The following is an 18,901-nucleotide window of genomic DNA, read 5'->3' as shown; positions in this document are numbered from 1 at the left end:
AAACTTTTCTTCCGTATGATGAAGTTATTAAAACAAAATCCTGGCACTTGGCATTTTTTTAATAAATCCCCACTGCTACCTGCCTTGTGCTGTTCTCAGAGTCAGTCAGGTAAGTTGCTGGCATTCTGTAGAAGCAATAGGTGCTGTATTTTTTCTTGTGCTCTTGCATGCTGTAACATGGGTGAATGAAAGAGGCAGCCCTTCGTCTGCTGAACGCCTCACTCTGGGGGCTTTGTGACAGGACAAGCTTCAAGGCCCTGTTGGTTGTCACCCTGCCCTGGCAGGGCAAGCTTGTATGTGACCTTCGTGTCGCAAAAACAAACACGGATATGTAGCGCTGCTTCGAGCCAAGGATTTTCCTTTGGATTTTTAATCTGCATCTTTGAGTCTCAGAGCTGACTCAAGATATTTGCCGTTCTTTTCTTCTATTAGTCCAGACTGTGCCAAAATCATGAGTTAATTTCACTTTTATAGCAAGTGCTTTTAATTTGAGTCTCTGCAGATGGCAGACCCAAACCTATCGTATCACATTACTAAATGTGGCTTAGCAAGCACTGCCCTTGTCTTTTTATGGCTGTACCAGTTGTTGTGAACAAGCTGGGAAGCAAGTATGCACCATGCCAAACAAACTGCGTGTGCTTCCACAGACAGCAGAAATAAATACAAATTCTTGCTTTGGTTTAATTTCTTTGTTGTGAGAATAAAACAGTTTACCACCTTGCACTAGATTAGCAGCCGGCCTTGCATTAGAGCATTGTGAGGCAGGCTGGGTTTCCTCTCTTACTTTCAGGGTGCTAAACATGTCCACAATTACTAGGGCATCAGACTAACAAGAGGAGACAGAATTGGGTAGTTTTTGCTTTGAAGAATGGTGTGAAGGACAGGCAAGGTAGAAACTTCTGTTAGGAGGAAAAAAGAAAACATTCCAGAATTTTTAGGCTCCTTTTTGTGTTGGCTTGTCCTTCAAGAACTATGCTGAGTGGTTCTTGAAGATAGAGGACCATCTCCAGAGCTACTGTCAAATGGCAGTTTGCCCCCCAGAAGACTTGTGCTTTCATTTTTAAAGCATTTGCTTCTTTGAAAATAAAACTAAATCTTGCTCTGTTGTAAAGATAGGAATCCCCTGTTATGCCACCCTGCCTGTTCTGCTCACCTGGTTGTAAACATTACCTTTCAGGAATCAGTAGTGCTTTGTTTTCCTACTAGGAAGTAAATAAAATACGAAGAAGACAATGTTTCTTGAACCTGAAAGTTCAAGATGACTCGAATGTTACGGGTGTGTTTGGACAACAGGGAGATGTAGATCACACTATATAGCTTAATGTTGCAAAATACTGGAGAAAGAAGATGCCATATCAAGCTTAGAAGGGAACCATGAGGTTGAGTCTGTGGTGGGAGGAAGAGATGCTTCTGCTGTGCTCAGAAGTCATGAGAAGACATCACTGATGATCTGGTCTGGCTTATTGATCTTAGAAAGATGCTAACCTTTGGAAACAGGAAACTTAAGGGACCAGAGGGCTGCATCTTGCAGTACTCCTTGGGGTGGTGGTACCCAGTGAGTGCTGGGGTGGCTCGTGCCCATCCTGTGCACTCCCTATGTCGGTCTCCTGTCTCCTTACCCTTTTCTGAAAGTGCTGCTGGGCTCTGCTAGAGTGTCTCTGCTTGTTCTGTTTCCTTTATCTCTGTACTGCAGCTGAAGCTCATTTTGATTTGATTCCCTGAAATGCAGGCTGAGTATCAGCTGTTGGGGAGGGAGGAGAGGAGAGGGCTGAAGCCTTCATCTGCATGTTGCTTGCAGAGAGCTGTTTGCATATTGCACATGAAATGAAGTCTGTCACCATATTCTATTTACAATTGATTTCTCACTTTTAGTACTGTCTGTTCTCATCAGTTGCTGTGTTTCTGTGAAAATGTAGTTTAAAAAAGCTAATAAAATAGCTGGCTTCAGAAAGCCTGCCTTCTATTAAAGGTAATTAGAGCTTGAATGGCCTTGGGGGGAGAGCACGTGGCTTCTGGTGCTTCAGCTGCTCTTTGTATTCTGGTACAGAGGTAGAATTACGAGCAGAATAAAGGTGAGCAGAACACAGGTGGGATTGCACCCCTTTCCTTAAATTGTCACAGGAAAGTAGATGTTGCATCCCTAAGCAATGAAGTTTTTGCTTTTGGACTTACAGGACAGCTGGAGGAAGGGGAGAATGAGCTTTTCAGAAGGAACGTGGCCTGTTGCACAGGCATACTATTGCTTGCTTGATTAACAGGCACTGGAAGGAGCTGGATGTTAACAGAATAAGTTAGTGGTGTTTCCATAATTGGACTGTCACTGTGTCTGGGTTTACTCCATGAAGAAAGGGGTTTAAATAATGTAGTCTCATGCCAAAGGAGTTGCTCCCTTGCCAGCACTCTGAGAGCTTACGTGCAGCTCCTTTTCCTGTGCCCTATGGGCCCTGTCCCAAGTGCCGCACCAGCCAGTGACATTTCTCATTTCCTTGCTCCCTGCTCCGGGCTGCAACACAAATTCCCAGTGCTGTTGCAGGAATGGCCCCTGAGAAGCCTCTTGTGTGGAATAGATTGAATCTCTGTTGTTTTTTCTTGCTTTTTTTTTTTTTTTTTTTTCCCTGTTTAGAGAGTAAATGGCAAAGCAGCTAGCTCTGGGAATGACTTTCTGACTGCATCGTGAGCCTTTTGTGGGGCTCGGCACAAAAGTGAGATCTATAATCTTACTGATGGTGTTTTTATCCTACAAAGTAACACCAACTGCTATACAGCTTGTTTCTATAAGAAAAGGAAATGAGGTTGCTCTGAGTTACTAAGAATACTTGTTCATGTTAATTTTATCATTACTCTAAGCTTTCAAGCCCTTCAGTCTCCCAGTATGCATACACACATGTAGGGATGTCTTCAATCCCACCAGCTTCCTGGGTCCCAGAGGTGGCATGTATGCAGCTGTCCTGGATGCAGGCATCTCACATTGAGAGCAAGCCAGGCAATGCTGCCAAAGCAGTTCTGGTTGGAAAATAACGTTTTTGGCAAGTTGTTGGGCTGCTACAGCTACCATTTTCTGCTTCCCAGCACTCAGGTACGACTCTTGGAAAACCATCAGCTTTGCTGCTTCTGCCTCCTGTCCCAAGCTTTTCCTAGTAATGCAAGTAGGATGGACTTCTGCCACGCAGGAAAGACACTTTCCCACTCATGAAAGCAGTGTTGTATTTTAGATTTTGGCTGGAGTTCGAAAATAGATCAACTTATTTTTTTGGGGTTTCATGTCTGCCTTAAAGCTGAAACCTGTGTTTTAGTGGGTTTGTATGCTGAGATTAATTCTGACGTATTTGTGTTATTTCAGTCAGAGGTAATTCTGATCCTTCCTTTTGTAAGAAGAGACTGTTAGTTGTTTACAGGTAGCACTAGTTCCAGTAGTGCGTTCATGTAGCTCAGTCTTCATGCTGCAGACTTGATTACAGTACTTCCATGTGAATAACTGTTACTGGATTAACATTATTTATAATAGAACTGTTCAATTGGTTAGACCAGCATTCCTTTTCAGAAATAAAGGAGCAATTAAATAAAAAAATATCTGGAATATGATATTCCATTTTCTGTCTTCATTGTAATGAGGGCTCTGACATCTGTATTCCATGGACAGTTGCTTCCCATAGGGCTTCTACTCCATTCTCAAAAAATATTACAGTACTGGGAGATCATTATGTTCAGCTGTATTATCAAATTCTTCCCTGCTACACTTGTGATCACATATACCAAACCAGATACTGCTGCTGGCTGCAGTCTTGTCATGGCGAGCTTTTCTCTGACCCCGATTCTTTCCTTCAGATAAAAATGTTCCAGTTCCAACAGGGAGAGATTTCTTGGCTAAAATGCAGAGACAGAATAATAGCCGTATTGATTCATGTAACTGAAGGTGGAAAAATCCTGATTAATCTTTGGAGGGAGAAGGTAAGATGTTTCTAATGTGGCCTGGAAAAACATGATGTGTGTATTGTTATAGCTGTGAGGCTTGAACAGCCATCTCTGTAGATTATTTCCCTCTGCTTTAGGAGAACTGTGTTAATTTAGGGTTGATTATAAAGATGCACGTTTCCCAAAGGTGAAGAAAATGCATTTTCTTAACTTTGTGACAGATGGAGAAGAGATTAGAGTGTTTAACTTCTAATGACTAGTTTTTCTCCAAATGGCTCCCCAGCTGGAATCTTGCTGGGCTTCAGAATGGATGTTGGAGTCTTGAGCTGCTTCTTGCTGTAGTTCCCACTGAAGACCAAATGTTCCATAAGAGTACAAGAGCAGCCTAGAAGTTGTACTTTACTAACATCACCAAGACTCCCAACTACCTTGGCAAGTAATTTTTGAACTGCATCTAAAAGGAGCCATGCTAATCTTCCTTCACCAAAAAACCAATGTGGTGGAGACTGTTGCAAATGGCTGTTAGGGTGAGGGTGCTCCAGGCCTTATAAACATCCCCTCATCAGTGCACACGTATTGAACAAAGCAAACTCCAAGTGCTTGGAAGAAAGTGATCTTGTCAGCTCACAAGGGTGTTTGAAATAGGTTTCCTAATAGTTGTTACCTCGAAGGCAGATGCTGAATAGATGCATCTGTAGTCATGTGCCGCGGGAGGTCCTACAGCAGTTGCAGAGAAGGACTTATTGAGTCATCTCTTTAAGTGTAGAATGCTGTTTTCTCCAGAAAGAGGGGAAAAGAAGATGAAACAAATGCAAAAGTAGTGAAATGTGGCATTTCTCAAAAGTGGGCATTTAGAGTCTTTCAGAAAACGTTGCTTCTGGTGTTAGTAAATGGCAATAAAAAGCAATTGAGTGCTGCAAATTGGTCCCTTGAGTGATTCAAAATAGTTAAAAATGATGGAATTGGTATAAAAATGCCTCATCTAATTGCTTAGAAATCCCCTGGGGCTTTGTGCTGATAGGCCAGGCGGATGTTCTCAGTGTGGCAGCGTTGCTGGTTGGTGAAGGCTGGCTGTCTTCTCGATGCTGCTGTGTGTGTGTGCCTTCTGGTCTCCTTACCTCATTTCTGTTTTAAAACACTGTATTTGAACAAATTCTTTAAGAACAAAAGCCATTTTTAAATTGTCAACCAATTTCAAATTTTAAAATGTTCATGTGAGCAGATAGCCCTGTGTTTGAACTCTTACTGAACTGTTACAGCCTAGAAATGAAGTTGGAGAAAAAATGCAGTTGCCCTGACCAGTTTCTGACTTGCTTCCCCAGGGAAATTAGTCATAAAGAAAAACTATTGATCCTTAATAATGTCAGAGAGGCTTATGAGGAGATGGCTTGCACAATCAAAGAGCTGGAAATGCAGTGCAGTGCTGGGGACAAGCCAGAAGTGGGTTTTAGGTTTTAGGCAGGCAAACGCCTGCCAGTGGGTTTAATGGTGTGCAAGTTTCTGCAAGCATAAAAGGAAGCAAGGTGGAAGTGGCAGAGGCTGATGTAACCACAGGTGATGGGCATGGTGTGAAAGGGCTACATTCAGCTGCTGTCACAACGGTTGTTTCTCAATAAGTCTTGGTCAGCATCATTGTGCCCAAGTGGAGAGGCAGCAGCCATCTCACCTGGGACCCATAAATATGGGTGTCTGGGGCCCAAGGGCACGCACTGAGGGACACGTTCCTGAGCAGGAGCTGGCTGAACTCATCGCCTCTGCTGCCCTCTCATTCCCATGATTTACACTTGTTGGTTGGGAGAGGTTTTGCAAAGAGCTGATGGCGGGTACACGGGCTGGAGGATGAAACTGTCTGCTTATTAAAGGGATGAAGTAATTGAATTTGCCAATTTCAAGTCACTTTCCTAGACAATAATGACCCTGCAGGATTTTGTTGCAGAACTGCTTGCTTTAATGCTGTTCTCTGGGTCTTGTTCTCTGCATTTGGAAAAGGGAAAGGAAAGGAATGGCTTTTGTGCACATAGGATGAATATGCTTTCTTTTCTCTGTTCACGCTATGTTTCCAAAGGTGGACCATGATACATTTGCTTTAAGGAAGAGAAAAAGAAAAAACGATAATATTTTGATAAAGAGAAACAGTTTTGGCAACCTCAGCATATGCATTGTTGTACTGTGGCAGGGAAAATGGGAGGAAGAGACCTGTAAGTAAATTACTCTTCTGCTAGCGTCTTGTAACTGGATTCATTTTCTGTTTCAATATTTCCTCACAGAGCAAATGACTTGCAGTGCAGCACTAGATTTTGGGGCTAATGAAAAGAAATGCCTGCAGGTTTTCATGTGGAACTTGCAATTAAAATGAATGAAATGGATGCATTACTAGTAGAGCAGCTGGAAGGTTCTTAATATTTTCATTCTTGGAGGAAATGAGGAATTAGTATAAATCCCATCATGACATTGCATTATTATTATTATTGCTGACCTGGGCAGGATGAACGAGCCAGGGTGGAGGCATCTCTTCTGCTGCAGAATGGCACAGGGAAGGGGAACTATCAGACAGCGTGCTGCTGGATATTGACATGGTTACAGGGGACATCCTTCATGTAGGGCGTTTCAGTGTTTGCGATTTAAAGCCCAGGTAATGGCTTGTGTAGTGTGGGGAAATTGGAAACCCAGAGATAACTGCGGACCTGCATGCGGTGTGTATTTCTTGTGGTGGGCAACAGGCCATTTCTGTCGTCAGGTTTAATGGTGTCGTACATCTTGGTAAGTCTCAAAGTGATTGGAAACCCAACCTCGTTAACGTGTGTGCTGAATCCATAAAGTGCTCCCATTTATTATAGTAAGGGGAAATACAACATAAAAGTCTTCTGGCCTTAAATTTAAGCTGTAAACAATACACAAATCCAGTTCAGTTAATTGTGTTAATTTCTCTGAATGATTCCTCTTTGTGCTGCCATCCCTGAGAGGTGCTAGCATAGAGGCTAGCATAGAGGCTGCTGAAACTTTTATTTTTTTTTTGAGCATTGCAAGAGATATTAAAGTCAATAAAAATGGATGAGGCTGAAGGGGGCTGAGCCTCACTGGTGACCTGTGTCCTGCTGCCAGCTCTGGGGGGAAGAACGCCCTTCAGAACAGAGAGTTGAACTGCATTGTTTAAGGTAACCTGAGCAATAGTTAAAGCCTGATGGATTCCCTGCAAATCCTAGTGAAAGCCAAAATCCGTGTAAGTGGCATATATTTGAATGTAGTGGAAGAATATGCACTCTCTGACATCAGCTTAATTTGGGGAGAAAATTATGGTACTGTTGTAACTTAAATGTTAACGGGTTGCAGAACCTGGAACAGAAATCTACTGGAATTCCTTAGGATGCACAATAGCAGTGCAATTTTGCTGTAATAGGTTGCTATGAAGCTAACTTGTCAGCTTGATGCATTCACACAATTCTGGCTAGATAAAGCCTAACAACATAGACGAAGTGCAATGAAAAATAGAGTGCCACAGTCTCATTTGGGTTCCAGCTGGTGATCTCCAGCTCATGTTCTTGTCTCTGTGTTATATGTGGACTGAGACAGGGTTGGTAATGATTTGTTTAAATTTGCACAGTGACAGGAGCTTGAGTCTGGAAGAGAATTACCTAGAGCCCTGGCCAACTCTGTACCCAGCAGCTGCTGCACAGAGCGTGGAGGGACATCAACTGGCCAAGTGTGTATTACACCATGCCCAACAGGCTTCAGTTCCTGCTACGGTGTCATTTGCTTTTGATTGCTCATTACAGATATGAGATGATGTTTTGCTTTTTTCTTTTCCGTCTATAAAAGGAATACTTTGTTTTTTAAGAAACATTTTTCCCCCCAATCTCTGTTAAAAACAGCACCATGATACTTGTAAAGATTCCTGAGAGTTGTTTACTCCTTTAAAAAGGCATTGTAGAAATCTACTTTCAGATGGCATCATTCTGAACTTGTAACTCCTGCCTTGTTTTGAACTTGTGTATTTTCTTTAACTGGTCTTTTTTTTAATATTTCTTCAATGTAGCTCCCCAAAGGAATTTTGAAATTGCCTTCAAGATGTTTGACCTGAACGGCGATGGTGAAGTGGACATGGAAGAGTTTGAGCAGGTGAGTTGAATGGTGGGTTGACTTAGTGCTACTATGTCTTAATTGTACCAGCAGCACTTCTCCAGGACGTTATTGCGATTTATGTTTGTGGTTACTGCCTACCTTACAGCTTTTCCTTCTGTGCTCTGCTTTTGTGACTTGATTTCTGCTTTTTTATTAAAAAAGATACAATTTTTCATTGAGCCAGAACAACTTGAAGTATAAGCTTGTTTCCAGAGATTTTGTCCCAAAGGTATATTTTGCAATGTGTCACTGGTAAAGTGTCTGCTGCTCGTGTCAGAGGATTTGGATTTTACTTCCTTCTGTGGCTTTTACTGAATTTATTACTTTTGTCTTCAGATAATTAATAATAACTAATAAGAACTAATCTGTTTCTAAGAGGAATTTGCCAGTTCATTTCAATGTAAACATGAAAATATTTATTGAGGGGGTGTTTCCGTTAGTTTTACTTTGCTTCCTGCAAAGTTTCATTAGCAGACAGTTTGCAGGTGGACTTTTTAAAGAACTTAGCCTGTGTGTATGATACAAATGATGCCTTCATATGTGGTGTGACGTGTGATACTGCAGCAGCAAGAACAGATTGAAGTGAAGACCTGGGTGATCAGTGGGGAAACGATCTGACCTCTCCATCTGTAGCAGGACTCAGCTTTTCCCTCACCAAGATTTGGAATATTCAATCACTATCTCTGTTACCTCATCTAGCAGATATGCATGGGCCCTCAGATACTGTGTCTTACTCCACATTTCTTGGGTCTGAGCATTCAATAGGCAACTGGAAGATGTTGCATCTGGGCAAAGGAGGAGACTCTATGGTTGGAAAAAATAACCTGCTTTTACTTTTAGTTACCTACTTACAAATTCTTACTCAGAGGCGGGTTGAATGAGTGGTTAACTACAGAAGAGTCTGAGAGGTCGTGTTGGCTGTAAATGGAGAGAGCAAGTGGCCAAGCAGATTGTTAAATGTACCCCATCGCTTCCAATCTTCTGCTGCCATCCTCCTTAAATTATTTCCTATGGGTGTGGTATTATCAGTTTGCTCCAGGGCTGTGCCGTTTATCTGATTAGCTGTGGTTTTAGGTGCAAGATTTGGACTGCAATAACAGCAGTGTGCTTTATTTCCAACATGACACATTTTTAAGGAGTAGTGTGTGACATAAATTCAGGAGTTGCCTTTGAGTGCAAATTTGAATTCATAACAATGTCCATGTTGTGCTATGTAGCACTGCCTTCCTAACTGATTTAGCTTAAATAGGAAATGAAGAATTTTTCATAGTCAAGAATACTGTTCTTCCTTGTATGTTTGAGAAGTAAATGAATGTAATAGCACTGCACTACAGGCATCCAATAATTAACAATTCAAAAAGGTACTTTGCAGTAGTTACTAATGTTATAAAGTGAGATTAATGCATAGATAAATGAGTTTAAGGAAAGTGAAAAATAGTTAACTGCTTGCTAAAATTGCAGTGAAGCCAAAGCATTAGCACAGGTGTCACACTTGGCTTTTTTGTTCTGTGGGTGAAGAAAGGAAGAAAGTTGCCTCAGGATGCCTATTTTGGACGTGCTTGGAAAATGAGAGTACAAAATAGATTTAAATAATCTCCAATCATCTGGTAGAATTAAATTATCTCAAATCATCAGGAAGTTGTCTGTGTGTTAAGCCGTACAAAAATCCCTGGGAAGGAGAACATATTTTTGTTAAGCTTGTTACGTGCGTCACTGCATCTATATAAAGGAATAAAATTACTGTTTAGCATCAGGATGTATCGGTGAAGGCTGATCTTTCCAGAGCCTTTGAGTCAAAGGATGCAGGAGCTGTTTTAGAAAGTGAGAAGAACATGGCAATATCAAAACAAGGAGAAGTGTCTGAGAACACAAGCTCTTTGACTTGAGTGCTCAGTGAAATCAAACTGCTGCCATCTGCTCTGGGCAGATAACGCCGTAACCAATTTGCTGCACTTGGCAAACACAATTAAGGTAAACACACGGCTTCGGTGGGCGGCACGTCCTTTTTTTGTGTATATAAATGCAGATGTAATCATTTATAAAATAAATACACTTTTTTCTTCACTCCTTATGGTAATGCCTCGGTAAGAGCACAAAGGATGGCGGGGTTTGAAGATCTGTGCTGTAGGCTGGGCCTAGCAGGAACAGTTACAAGTTCCCCATTCCTGGAGAGTGTACTGCTAGAGGTAGTGTGAAAAGAGCAATGCAATTTTGGGGAGAAGGGAAGGAAAAGGTGTGGCTCAGCATCCTGCCATCCCTGTTGGCTATGGGCACGGATTTCATGCTCCATTCAGAGAGAATCAACAAACAGGTCTGTCTTGTCATTAACATCTGAAAACCTGGAGTATTAGTCAAAGAAAACAGTCACTCAATAATGTAGCTGATATGTGAGTTAGAGGCTGCAGTGCCTGACAGGAAGGTATTAATTTCTTGTGCCTCAAGGAACAGCCGCAGGTTTTTTTGTGTTGATGCATATGCTCAGTGTGAGCACTGAATTGCTTGCTGCCTGCATCACTATCATTTTTACTTTTTCATCCTCTGGTATATAAACCAGAAATTGGTGGGCTGCACTTCCATTTTTAATTAAAAAGTTGGATGAAAAGTAGTTAACTTGCAGGCAGCGTTACTTTGAGTTTCTCTTTAAATCATAGCTTTTAACTATTTTCATTGATTGTTTTTATTATTTTTTCCCCTTGCCTGGTACAAAAGATGAAGCAGATCAAACACTTGGGCTGAAATGTGTTTAAAAAAAAAAGACAGTGAAGTGTCTGTGCAGAACTGTGCGATCAATGAGGTGCGGGGGAGGACAGCGCTGGCTGGGCTGGAGAACGTATGGCGGGCGCCTGTGCTTCTGGCTATCAGAATTACCCAAAATAGGGGCCAGGCCAATTGTTTTGGCTCCAGTGCCCACAGAAGGATGTTTAGACTGTCTGGTATTTGCTATGGATGGGAAGGAAAGAGGGGCACGGGTCTGGCTGCAATGTGAGATGCCGTATGAATCACACTCAGAAGGTGCGCTGTCACCCAGCCTGCTGTGTGGTGAGCGTTTGCTTTGCAGAAGGGGCAGGTTTCCCAGCTGGTCATAAACTGCATTGCTCCAGACAGTTCTTAAATATTTGCCTGGAATGTGCGTGCAGAACTCACAGTTGAAGTGGAGCACAAAGCAAAAGGAGGAGCAGCTATTTACAGCAGCATTACGAACCAGAGGGCACACTCTTTGCTCACATCACAGTGCATACTTCAAAAAAAAAAAAAACAAAAAAAACAAAAAAAAAACAATCCCCTTGTTTCTTTGTTTTGACCTGTGACTTCAGATGTTCTTTGCAGTGAAAGGCAGTGAGCTTGGGAAATGTTGCCCAGAGTATCTCCTCTGGGACTGTAACAAAAAAATGTTACAGTCATATACTGCTGTATATGCTGTATACTGCCATAACAAGGTTCCAGCATCCTTTTGACAGCTGAAGCCCTGTGCAGCTGCTGCCTTTGCTTTTCATTCCTTCCAACATGTGCTGGCAGGAGGAGGCTGAGGGCAAAGCCACAGGTATTGTTGGAGCTCCAGAAAGCCCCTTCGAGCTTCTCCCTCTGCTCCAACTGGGCCGGAGCAGTACAATGAAAGAAGTTGGCTGTCACATGGAGAAAAACCCTCCTTAGAATAATGAGTTCTTGGGCTGTTTTTTTTTTTGGTTTTTTTTTTTTTTGCAGCTGTCACATCCTTCAGTTTGATGTTTTGCCATGTCTTGGGGCTGATGAACTTGTCCTGGGTATCCTTGCCCTGTGTCGTGCCACCTGCTTGAGCTATGTGGGGCCTTCCAGACAGCTCAGGAGGAGGAGGATGTTTGGTATACTGGTGTCCGTGGCTGCTCCCATATCCTTGTCATCTTACTTTCTGAGTGATTTACTTAGCCTCTGACTGCTGATCTTGACGAGGACATCTATGTTGAGTGGTTTGCTGTGATTCCCAGAGCAGAGGTTTTGCAAGATATTGCTGTTACAGTGCACGATTTCACATTTGGCTGTGTTGGAGCAGTTATCTGTCTGCTGCTAACTCGGATATTTTGCAGTGTGTGTTATTGTGCTGGGGCCTGCTTGGGTCGATACGATCTGAAGAACTCTTTACTATGTGTTGGTCAGGACTTCTCTGTGGCTCAGCATGACCTAGTGAAGGAGGAGCTTAAAACTGCAGCAGAGAGCCCTTGAGTTAAAAAACAAACAAACAAACAAACAAACTTGTTTTGTATACAGGGGAAAGGAAACATGATGTGAGCTAGGTGGACCTCGTGCTGGCTAACCAGGATTGACAATTCCCCCGGTGGTTTTTATTCTAAAATGCTCCCTCTTGTTTTTTAGGTTCAGAGCATCATTCGCTCCCAAACCAGCATGGGCATGCGCCACAGAGACCGGTCCACAACTGGGAACACCCTGAAGACCGGCTTCAACTCGGCACTGACAACGTACTTCTTTGGGGCAGATCTGAAGGGGAAGCTGACCATCTCCCACTTCCTCGACTTCCAGCGCAAACTGCAGCACGATATTCTGAAGCTGGAGGTTTGAGTTGTTATTGTGTATGGGGAGAGGGCAGAGTGGTATAACTTCTGCTGACTTTCTGATGAACTTGTCAGTGCATGTCATGCTCCCAAGGAACGTTTCTAGCTCTTCTTGGTAGTGGTGTTTGTGGAGTAAAAGCAGAATGCAGGATCCCAGGCATGCTTATCTCCATGTTGTACTTGCGTTGCTTTGGCTCTGCCCAACGATGAGATGCTCTAGAAAAAAATAACAGTTGGTGAGCAGTCTGTTGCTACCTTACCAATGTAGGTTTGTCTCAGTCCTGAGCAAACTGCTCTGAAGGACTGGGGGTTATAGTCTTCCCAAAGCTCTTCATTTGTGCTCATTCCTTCTTTGCTTCACTACTCTGAACATTTCTGCTGCATAAGCATTCAAGCTTTCTTTGACTTTTCTAAATACATGATCTCTGCTATGTGGCCTCTGTTATAATGTACATTAACCCAGGATTGAATAAGAAATGTCTGTCTATTCTGAATCTTCTGCCATTCAACAGAACTGAATGCATCCTTATTTTTCCATTACTGTGAGTTAACAGCAACTCCCAGACTCCTACTGGTCACATAAATTGACTTCAAGTATCAATCTTCAACATTTGGTTCTTTTTAGTAATCGTGAGTACAGGAACAGCAACAGCAGAGTTCTTGGTGTCTGTCACAGTTCCTAAGTGGAACTGATTCATTTAATACATTGCCTTTCACTGGAAAAAGCCTGAAGGTTTGAGTTGGCTTGAGCAAAGCCAGGTTCTTCTTTGAATCACAAGTGAGGATGTTGTGCTCGGGAAGATTCTCTCACAACCATGATATGTTAAGGCAGTATTCAGAGATTGCTAGTGCTTCTGTCTGATGCACGCATGTCCACGTGCTCAGGCTTTGTGGTTCAGCTAACGTACAGCTTTTTAATAGGCTGCTATCAAATCGGTCTCTGTGAACTGAACCTGAATTGATTCCCTCTTTTATTTGGAGTTTTACAAATGCAAGGAACTGACTCAAGGACTAATGTCTTAATGAGGGCAATTGTCCAGCTAGTTGGCTTCATTTAACTGTTAATTAAAGCTGGTTGCCTTGGCTGTGCATTCGTAGGGGGAGTAGACTGGAGGAAAAATGTTCTCAGTGTACTGGAAAGTGTTGATTCTTCAGTTCTTCTACAAACTGAAAATCATTGAAATAATTTTTAAGGTTAAGAAACCTAAGATAAAACTTGAAGGGAAGAGAACTAGAGATCGCTCTGTCCTCGCTTGCCGTTCTGCTCTGGTTTCCCACTGCCACTTTCTCTCCAGTGTTTGACAGTGATCAGGCACTGCACTATTTTTTCTAACCCAGTGCTGGAGTTGAGTGGTTCGTCTGTGGTTCTCACATTGCTCATTAATAAGCAATAGGATTTTTTTTTTAGCTTATTCATACTTGTTCTTTTCTTCCTGCAACAGTTAAGTACTGATTTAGTTCTTAGTGTTATCAGTCAGTTGTGCATCTTTCTGATGAATGTTAGTTGCCTTTCTAACAAGTTACTTGTGGACAGTACAAGGTACTGATGTCTTGGTAAGTTAATGAGTATGCACCCTGGAACACGGTCCATGCTGTGCATAGCACTTTTTATGATTTCAGCTGAAAAATTGACCTGTGCAGTGCGGATGATTTTGTTCTGCCAAACCTGTGGGGTTTTTTTTCCTGAATTTGGGATATTAAAGCACCTGATTTTTCTGTTTGTCGTTCTCACTGATTTAGGCAATGCAGACCTATTTCTGTCTTCAGCGTTATGTAACGTGGCCTCTCTCCTCCAATGCTTTTATCTTCTTTGACATTATCTCAAACCTTCTCTCCTTGCTTCACATTTGATGGTTTTATTCACGGTGAAGTGGCTTTTCACACAATGCCTAGTGGGTTCACATCGTTCCTTTTCTAAGAAGTGCTCTAATGAACACAGCCTCTTAAAATGTGGTAAAACAGATCCAGGCATATCTGCAGTTAGTATACAAGAGGATCAGTTTCTTCTGGCTGTAGAGGTAGAATAGTTTCCGACCACCTGAACCCACTTTCTTCTTACTGGTTTTGTTGTTTTTTTTCTGCTTATCATAATATTCATGCAGAAACTTTCTGAGAATGATTAGGTCAGACAAAGCCCCAGACGTTTCCTATTCTGTTTGGCTGAAATGCTGACAGCATGTTTAAATAACCGTGGCGACTTTCTTCCCTTTTGCTTATTGTTTTGATGAAAGTATATTTTCCATCACTTCATGAGAACTCAGCAATCAGCTCAGCTATGGAAGGAAAAGATGAGAAATGTAACCACAGCCAGAGGGCAAAGAGAAGCTTTTAATGACTTGTTATAACTTTTTGTGGTTTGGCTGCTTCAGTGGTTTCCCTGATATCTCACTGCTTTTCCCTATTGTCTTCCAGAGCAGAAAGTGCATGCAAACTGCTGCTGCTGCTTTCTCCATGACAGGTATCAGTGCCAGCTCTGCTTTCTGGAACTGGTGCCTATAGATGTGCGCATAGCTGGAATCCTTTCTGTGTTGCATGCTGATACGGATTAGCTAAGGCTGGATACCTGAGACCAACCCAGCAACAGGGTGGGATCCTAAACAAGCACTTGGCTTTTTTTTTTTTCATGTTCTGTTGTATTAGCATCTTTGGAAAAACTCCATTTTCTCCTATCAGTGTCACAAAGGGTGATAAGCTTGGAGTAAAAAGGTAGTGCAGGCTCTGCAGGCAGTATGTCCCATATGCAGTATTTGTCTCAAATAAAGCAGTACTGTTTTGAGTGGGTTCTGTGAGTTAGGAAGATGGATAGCTCTTGACATCATCGTTTCCGCTTTTTCTGCTTGACAGTATCTGTCCCAAATCTTCCCATCTCCTCGATCCTCTTGGACTGGGAGTCCCAGCCATCCTACATTTTTCTGTGATTCTGTAAGTAGATACAGCAAAGTGTTACCTCTTTGTTTTCCACATCTGTGTCACCTCTCTGCTCTCTGAAATGCCACCCCAAACCTGCTAAGAGCAGTGATTTAATCTCCGTACTTAGTTTTGTTATGTTTCCCCAGCTCTCTTATTGCCAGCAATGAGGTACGTGCCTGTGGTATCAAACCAGCTCTGGGACAGTAAGATGAAAAGCAGGATTCTGAAAATACAGCTGAGGTGCCACGTGTCTCTGTGTTCATCTTGAAAATTGTGACTTTGTGCTGTTATGCGTGATGCGAGGTGGTCTGAGCAGCTGCTTTACTCTTTTGACTCCCTTTTCTCTGCTAAACTGATTTAAAGTGCAGTTAATTTATTTTCTCGTGATAAATTGAGCTCCAAGGTCAAGCAGAAACAGCGTGAACTCTAGCAGGCAGAGAGATAAGTACTTCTGTTGTAATAAAACTCCGTGCATCGATTCCACAGAGACTGTTATTGGGATTTCCGGACTGTTGGGCTTGGTTACGTGCAACCAGCCAATGGACTTTGCTGCAGAGAGGTCACGAGCTCATTACATTTCCGAACTTTGCATTTTCCTTGTTCAGTGGGCACATGGAATGGAGGAGCTCCTCTACTCCTCACGTCTGGGTACCGGGAGTATTGCCAAGGGTACAAATGACAGTGATGTAGTCAGGGCAGAAAGCAGCAGTGGAAGTTGGGCTCTCGGCTGGCAGAGCAGGAGCTGAGTGTTCTATCTCATCTCACTCTGCCCCCAGCAGTCAAGTGAATGCTTCACTCTAATTCATCAGACATGAGTATTACAGATTCCTCTCCTTTGCATTTTTCCCATTTCATTCCCTCAACACTTGAAATTTCAAAATGCAGATCCTTTCAGAGCTGGCACGAAGTTATTTTGATTCATGAGGATGAAGTTGAGGTACGGCCGTCTTTACGTAACCTTTTTTAATTGCTCATTAAAGCGTAACAAGTTGCTGGTGGTTGGAATTAATTTCTTCCCCTTGCAGGCAGTGGTTCTATGCCAAGGCCAGAGAAATGTCAAAAGCATCTACAAAGCACTTGTTCTGCAGGGGTTTCACTGCTGCTGACACATGCACATTTTTAACCTTGCTGCTACGTATTCATGTAAGCTGCTTTCAGAGAGCAAAGGGAGAAGAGGAAAACCATTCAAAAGATGGGACTTTTCCTTTGTGAAAATGGCTTACCTGCCCGCTGAACCATGTTCCACAGTGCCACATCTGCATGTTAAGAGCAGTTATTTGTTTATGCATGTGTTATCTAGCTCTGGAATGACTTTCTTGGACAGCCTGGTGTGCAAGGGTGGTGTTCAGAACAGCTCAAATGTGACTATTTGGAGACCTCTGATTTTCCAACTAAAAAGCATTTAGAAACTTTTGCCATGCTTTCTCTTCTGGGATTAATTTGGTGCCCTTGCAAGCATCACAGCTTCCTCCCAGACTGTTCTTTTTTTTCTGACAGATGGGGTTGCTGGGCTTTAGGAAGATGAACAGTGCTTTTCTTCTCTGTCAGAGTTGTATATGCAACTTGATGAGATCCTGGCAGCGTGCTTCTTCAGAGCAGTAAACAGAACCAGTGCTGCAGCAGTTTACAGATAAATAATGCATTACAGCCTGTCCAACAAAGCTTTGAGCAAATACTACTTTAAAGAGTCAGAGATTGTGAATCTGAATATTACCCCACAAATCATTATTTCCCAGATCCTTTGGCCTCTTGTTACACACACTTTGCTGCCTTTCCAAACAGGTCACCTTTTTCAAGTATCCTTAGAACTGACAGAATTAGCAATATTTTTGTTATTGATGCTTGTCTAACCAACATAAGAAGTTGAAAAATTATCCTCTGCGCTCTTCTCTCCACCCAAAAGCTTGTGTAGATTTTTTTCTTGCAGTTTCAATGGGTAATAAGAAAAAGCACACATGCATTTCTTCCTTAGATGCTTGCTTTGAGATTTTAAGGACTCTGTGCATTGTTAGTTTTTCTAGGAGAAGCCCTCCTAGCGATTTAACAGCTTGCTAAAATGCAGCTGAATAGGAAAATGTGTAAGAGGATAGACATTATGCTGCTGGGTGCCTGGCTGCAGTTTGTTGACTTCTCAGAGATATCTGCATCAAACTGTAGAAGATAGGTTTAGGAGATTTCTGAAAAGTAAGAAAAAAGCAATAACTTGAAAATGCTGACTCCTGCCTTGCACAAATGCTGTGCTTTGTGCTTAATCTCCCTTTTAAAGCTGTGCAATGTGACCATGTTTCATAACCTTCCCTGGTGTTTACAGACCAGCGCAGCCATGCAGCAGCTCTCAGCAAGCCCCTGTGTGGCTCAGGGTGCTGTAATTGTATTGTCACAGGGTATGGCGGTGCAATAGAGATGTTCAAGTCCCACCACAAACTGTGAGTGCCTGGGGCTGCTGGAAGCATTGCTCAGAGAAGTAATACCAAGCAGAGGACTCCTGTGCCTGCTGGAGCTCGGAGTTCAAAGCCCTGTGGTATTTTTGATTAAAAACTACCGGGAATTCACTATACCATTGTGCAGCTCTGATTTCCGCAAGCGTGGCCTCTAAGTAGTCTAAGTAGATTTGAGGGGTGTTGTGTTTGCTTGAGGGTCGTTCTGCAGCCAGCACTATTTTAATTACCATGGGTGTGCAAAATTCTCTGCCCAAGGTGGTGTTAACGTGTGTGGGACGCTCCTGGCTGTTTGATGTGAGGTGAGAGGATCTCTGGCAGCAAAGCAGGACTCAGTTGGTGCTTTGGCATCTGGCTGTGGCCAGGTTGAGGCTGCAGAAGATGATCTGTGCAGCCGGAGAGAAAGGAGACTTCTTTGTAAACCACATTTTACATTGCAGTATGTGAAGACTGATTTTATTAAAGAAATGTGGGGGCTCTGTTTTTACATGTAATTTTGGAAAACTGACATTGACTTGGAGTTCTATAATGAAGGCAAAGGCAAAGAAATAATAGATTTTCCGTTGTTCTTAGTCATTTCTTGGTTGCATGCTGCTTGCTTGGTTCTCTGGGAGGCCTCCTGCTTCCACAGGAGCATACTGCAAATGATGGCAGGTAGTGGTAACACAGAAATAAAGAGAAGCCGGCACGAAGTGTGCAGGTACTTCCTTCGAGTCACAGCACTGAGTAGAATCAACTTTGGCTCATGCTGACTCAAGACAGGAGTCGCCCAAACTATGCACTGCTGTCAGGAATCTGATTTTTGTTTTTAATTTAGTGAGTTTTTATGGGCTTGAATTTGGCATGCAGTCAGCAAACAGCTCGGGAGGTGTTGAAGAAAGTCAGAGCTATGTTTTCATCAGCACATCTGAGGCTCTTGCTGATTTGGGTGATGTGCATTTGGCTTCGGTTTAAAAACCAAATGGCAACATTTCCTGG

The 18,901-nt window shown here is 42.6% G+C and overlaps 1 protein-coding gene across 4 annotated transcripts in view; it reads left to right on the top strand.

Moving 5' to 3' along the window:
* MICU1 (mitochondrial calcium uptake 1) overlaps window positions 1–18,901 on the top strand; it is a 96,294-nt gene that overhangs the window by 61,516 nt on the left and 15,877 nt on the right. For all 4 annotated transcript variants that reach the window (XM_085229653.1, XM_085229652.1, XM_085229650.1 and 1 more), the window contains 2 exons: window positions 7,946–8,028; window positions 12,379–12,576. In XM_085229653.1, the coding sequence (XP_085085779.1) occupies window positions 7,946–8,028; window positions 12,379–12,576 (281 nt within the window). The remainder of the gene's footprint in view (window positions 1–7,945; window positions 8,029–12,378; window positions 12,577–18,901) is intronic.

Source organism: Meleagris gallopavo, chromosome 8 (assembly GCF_905368555.1).
Source record: "Meleagris gallopavo chromosome 8, MGAL_WU_HG_1.1, whole genome shotgun sequence".
In the NCBI taxonomy this organism is placed as follows: Eukaryota; Metazoa; Chordata; class Aves; order Galliformes; family Phasianidae; genus Meleagris; species Meleagris gallopavo.
Note: the sequence above shows the minus strand (reverse complement) of the source record. Positions and strands in the feature narration are given on the sequence as shown.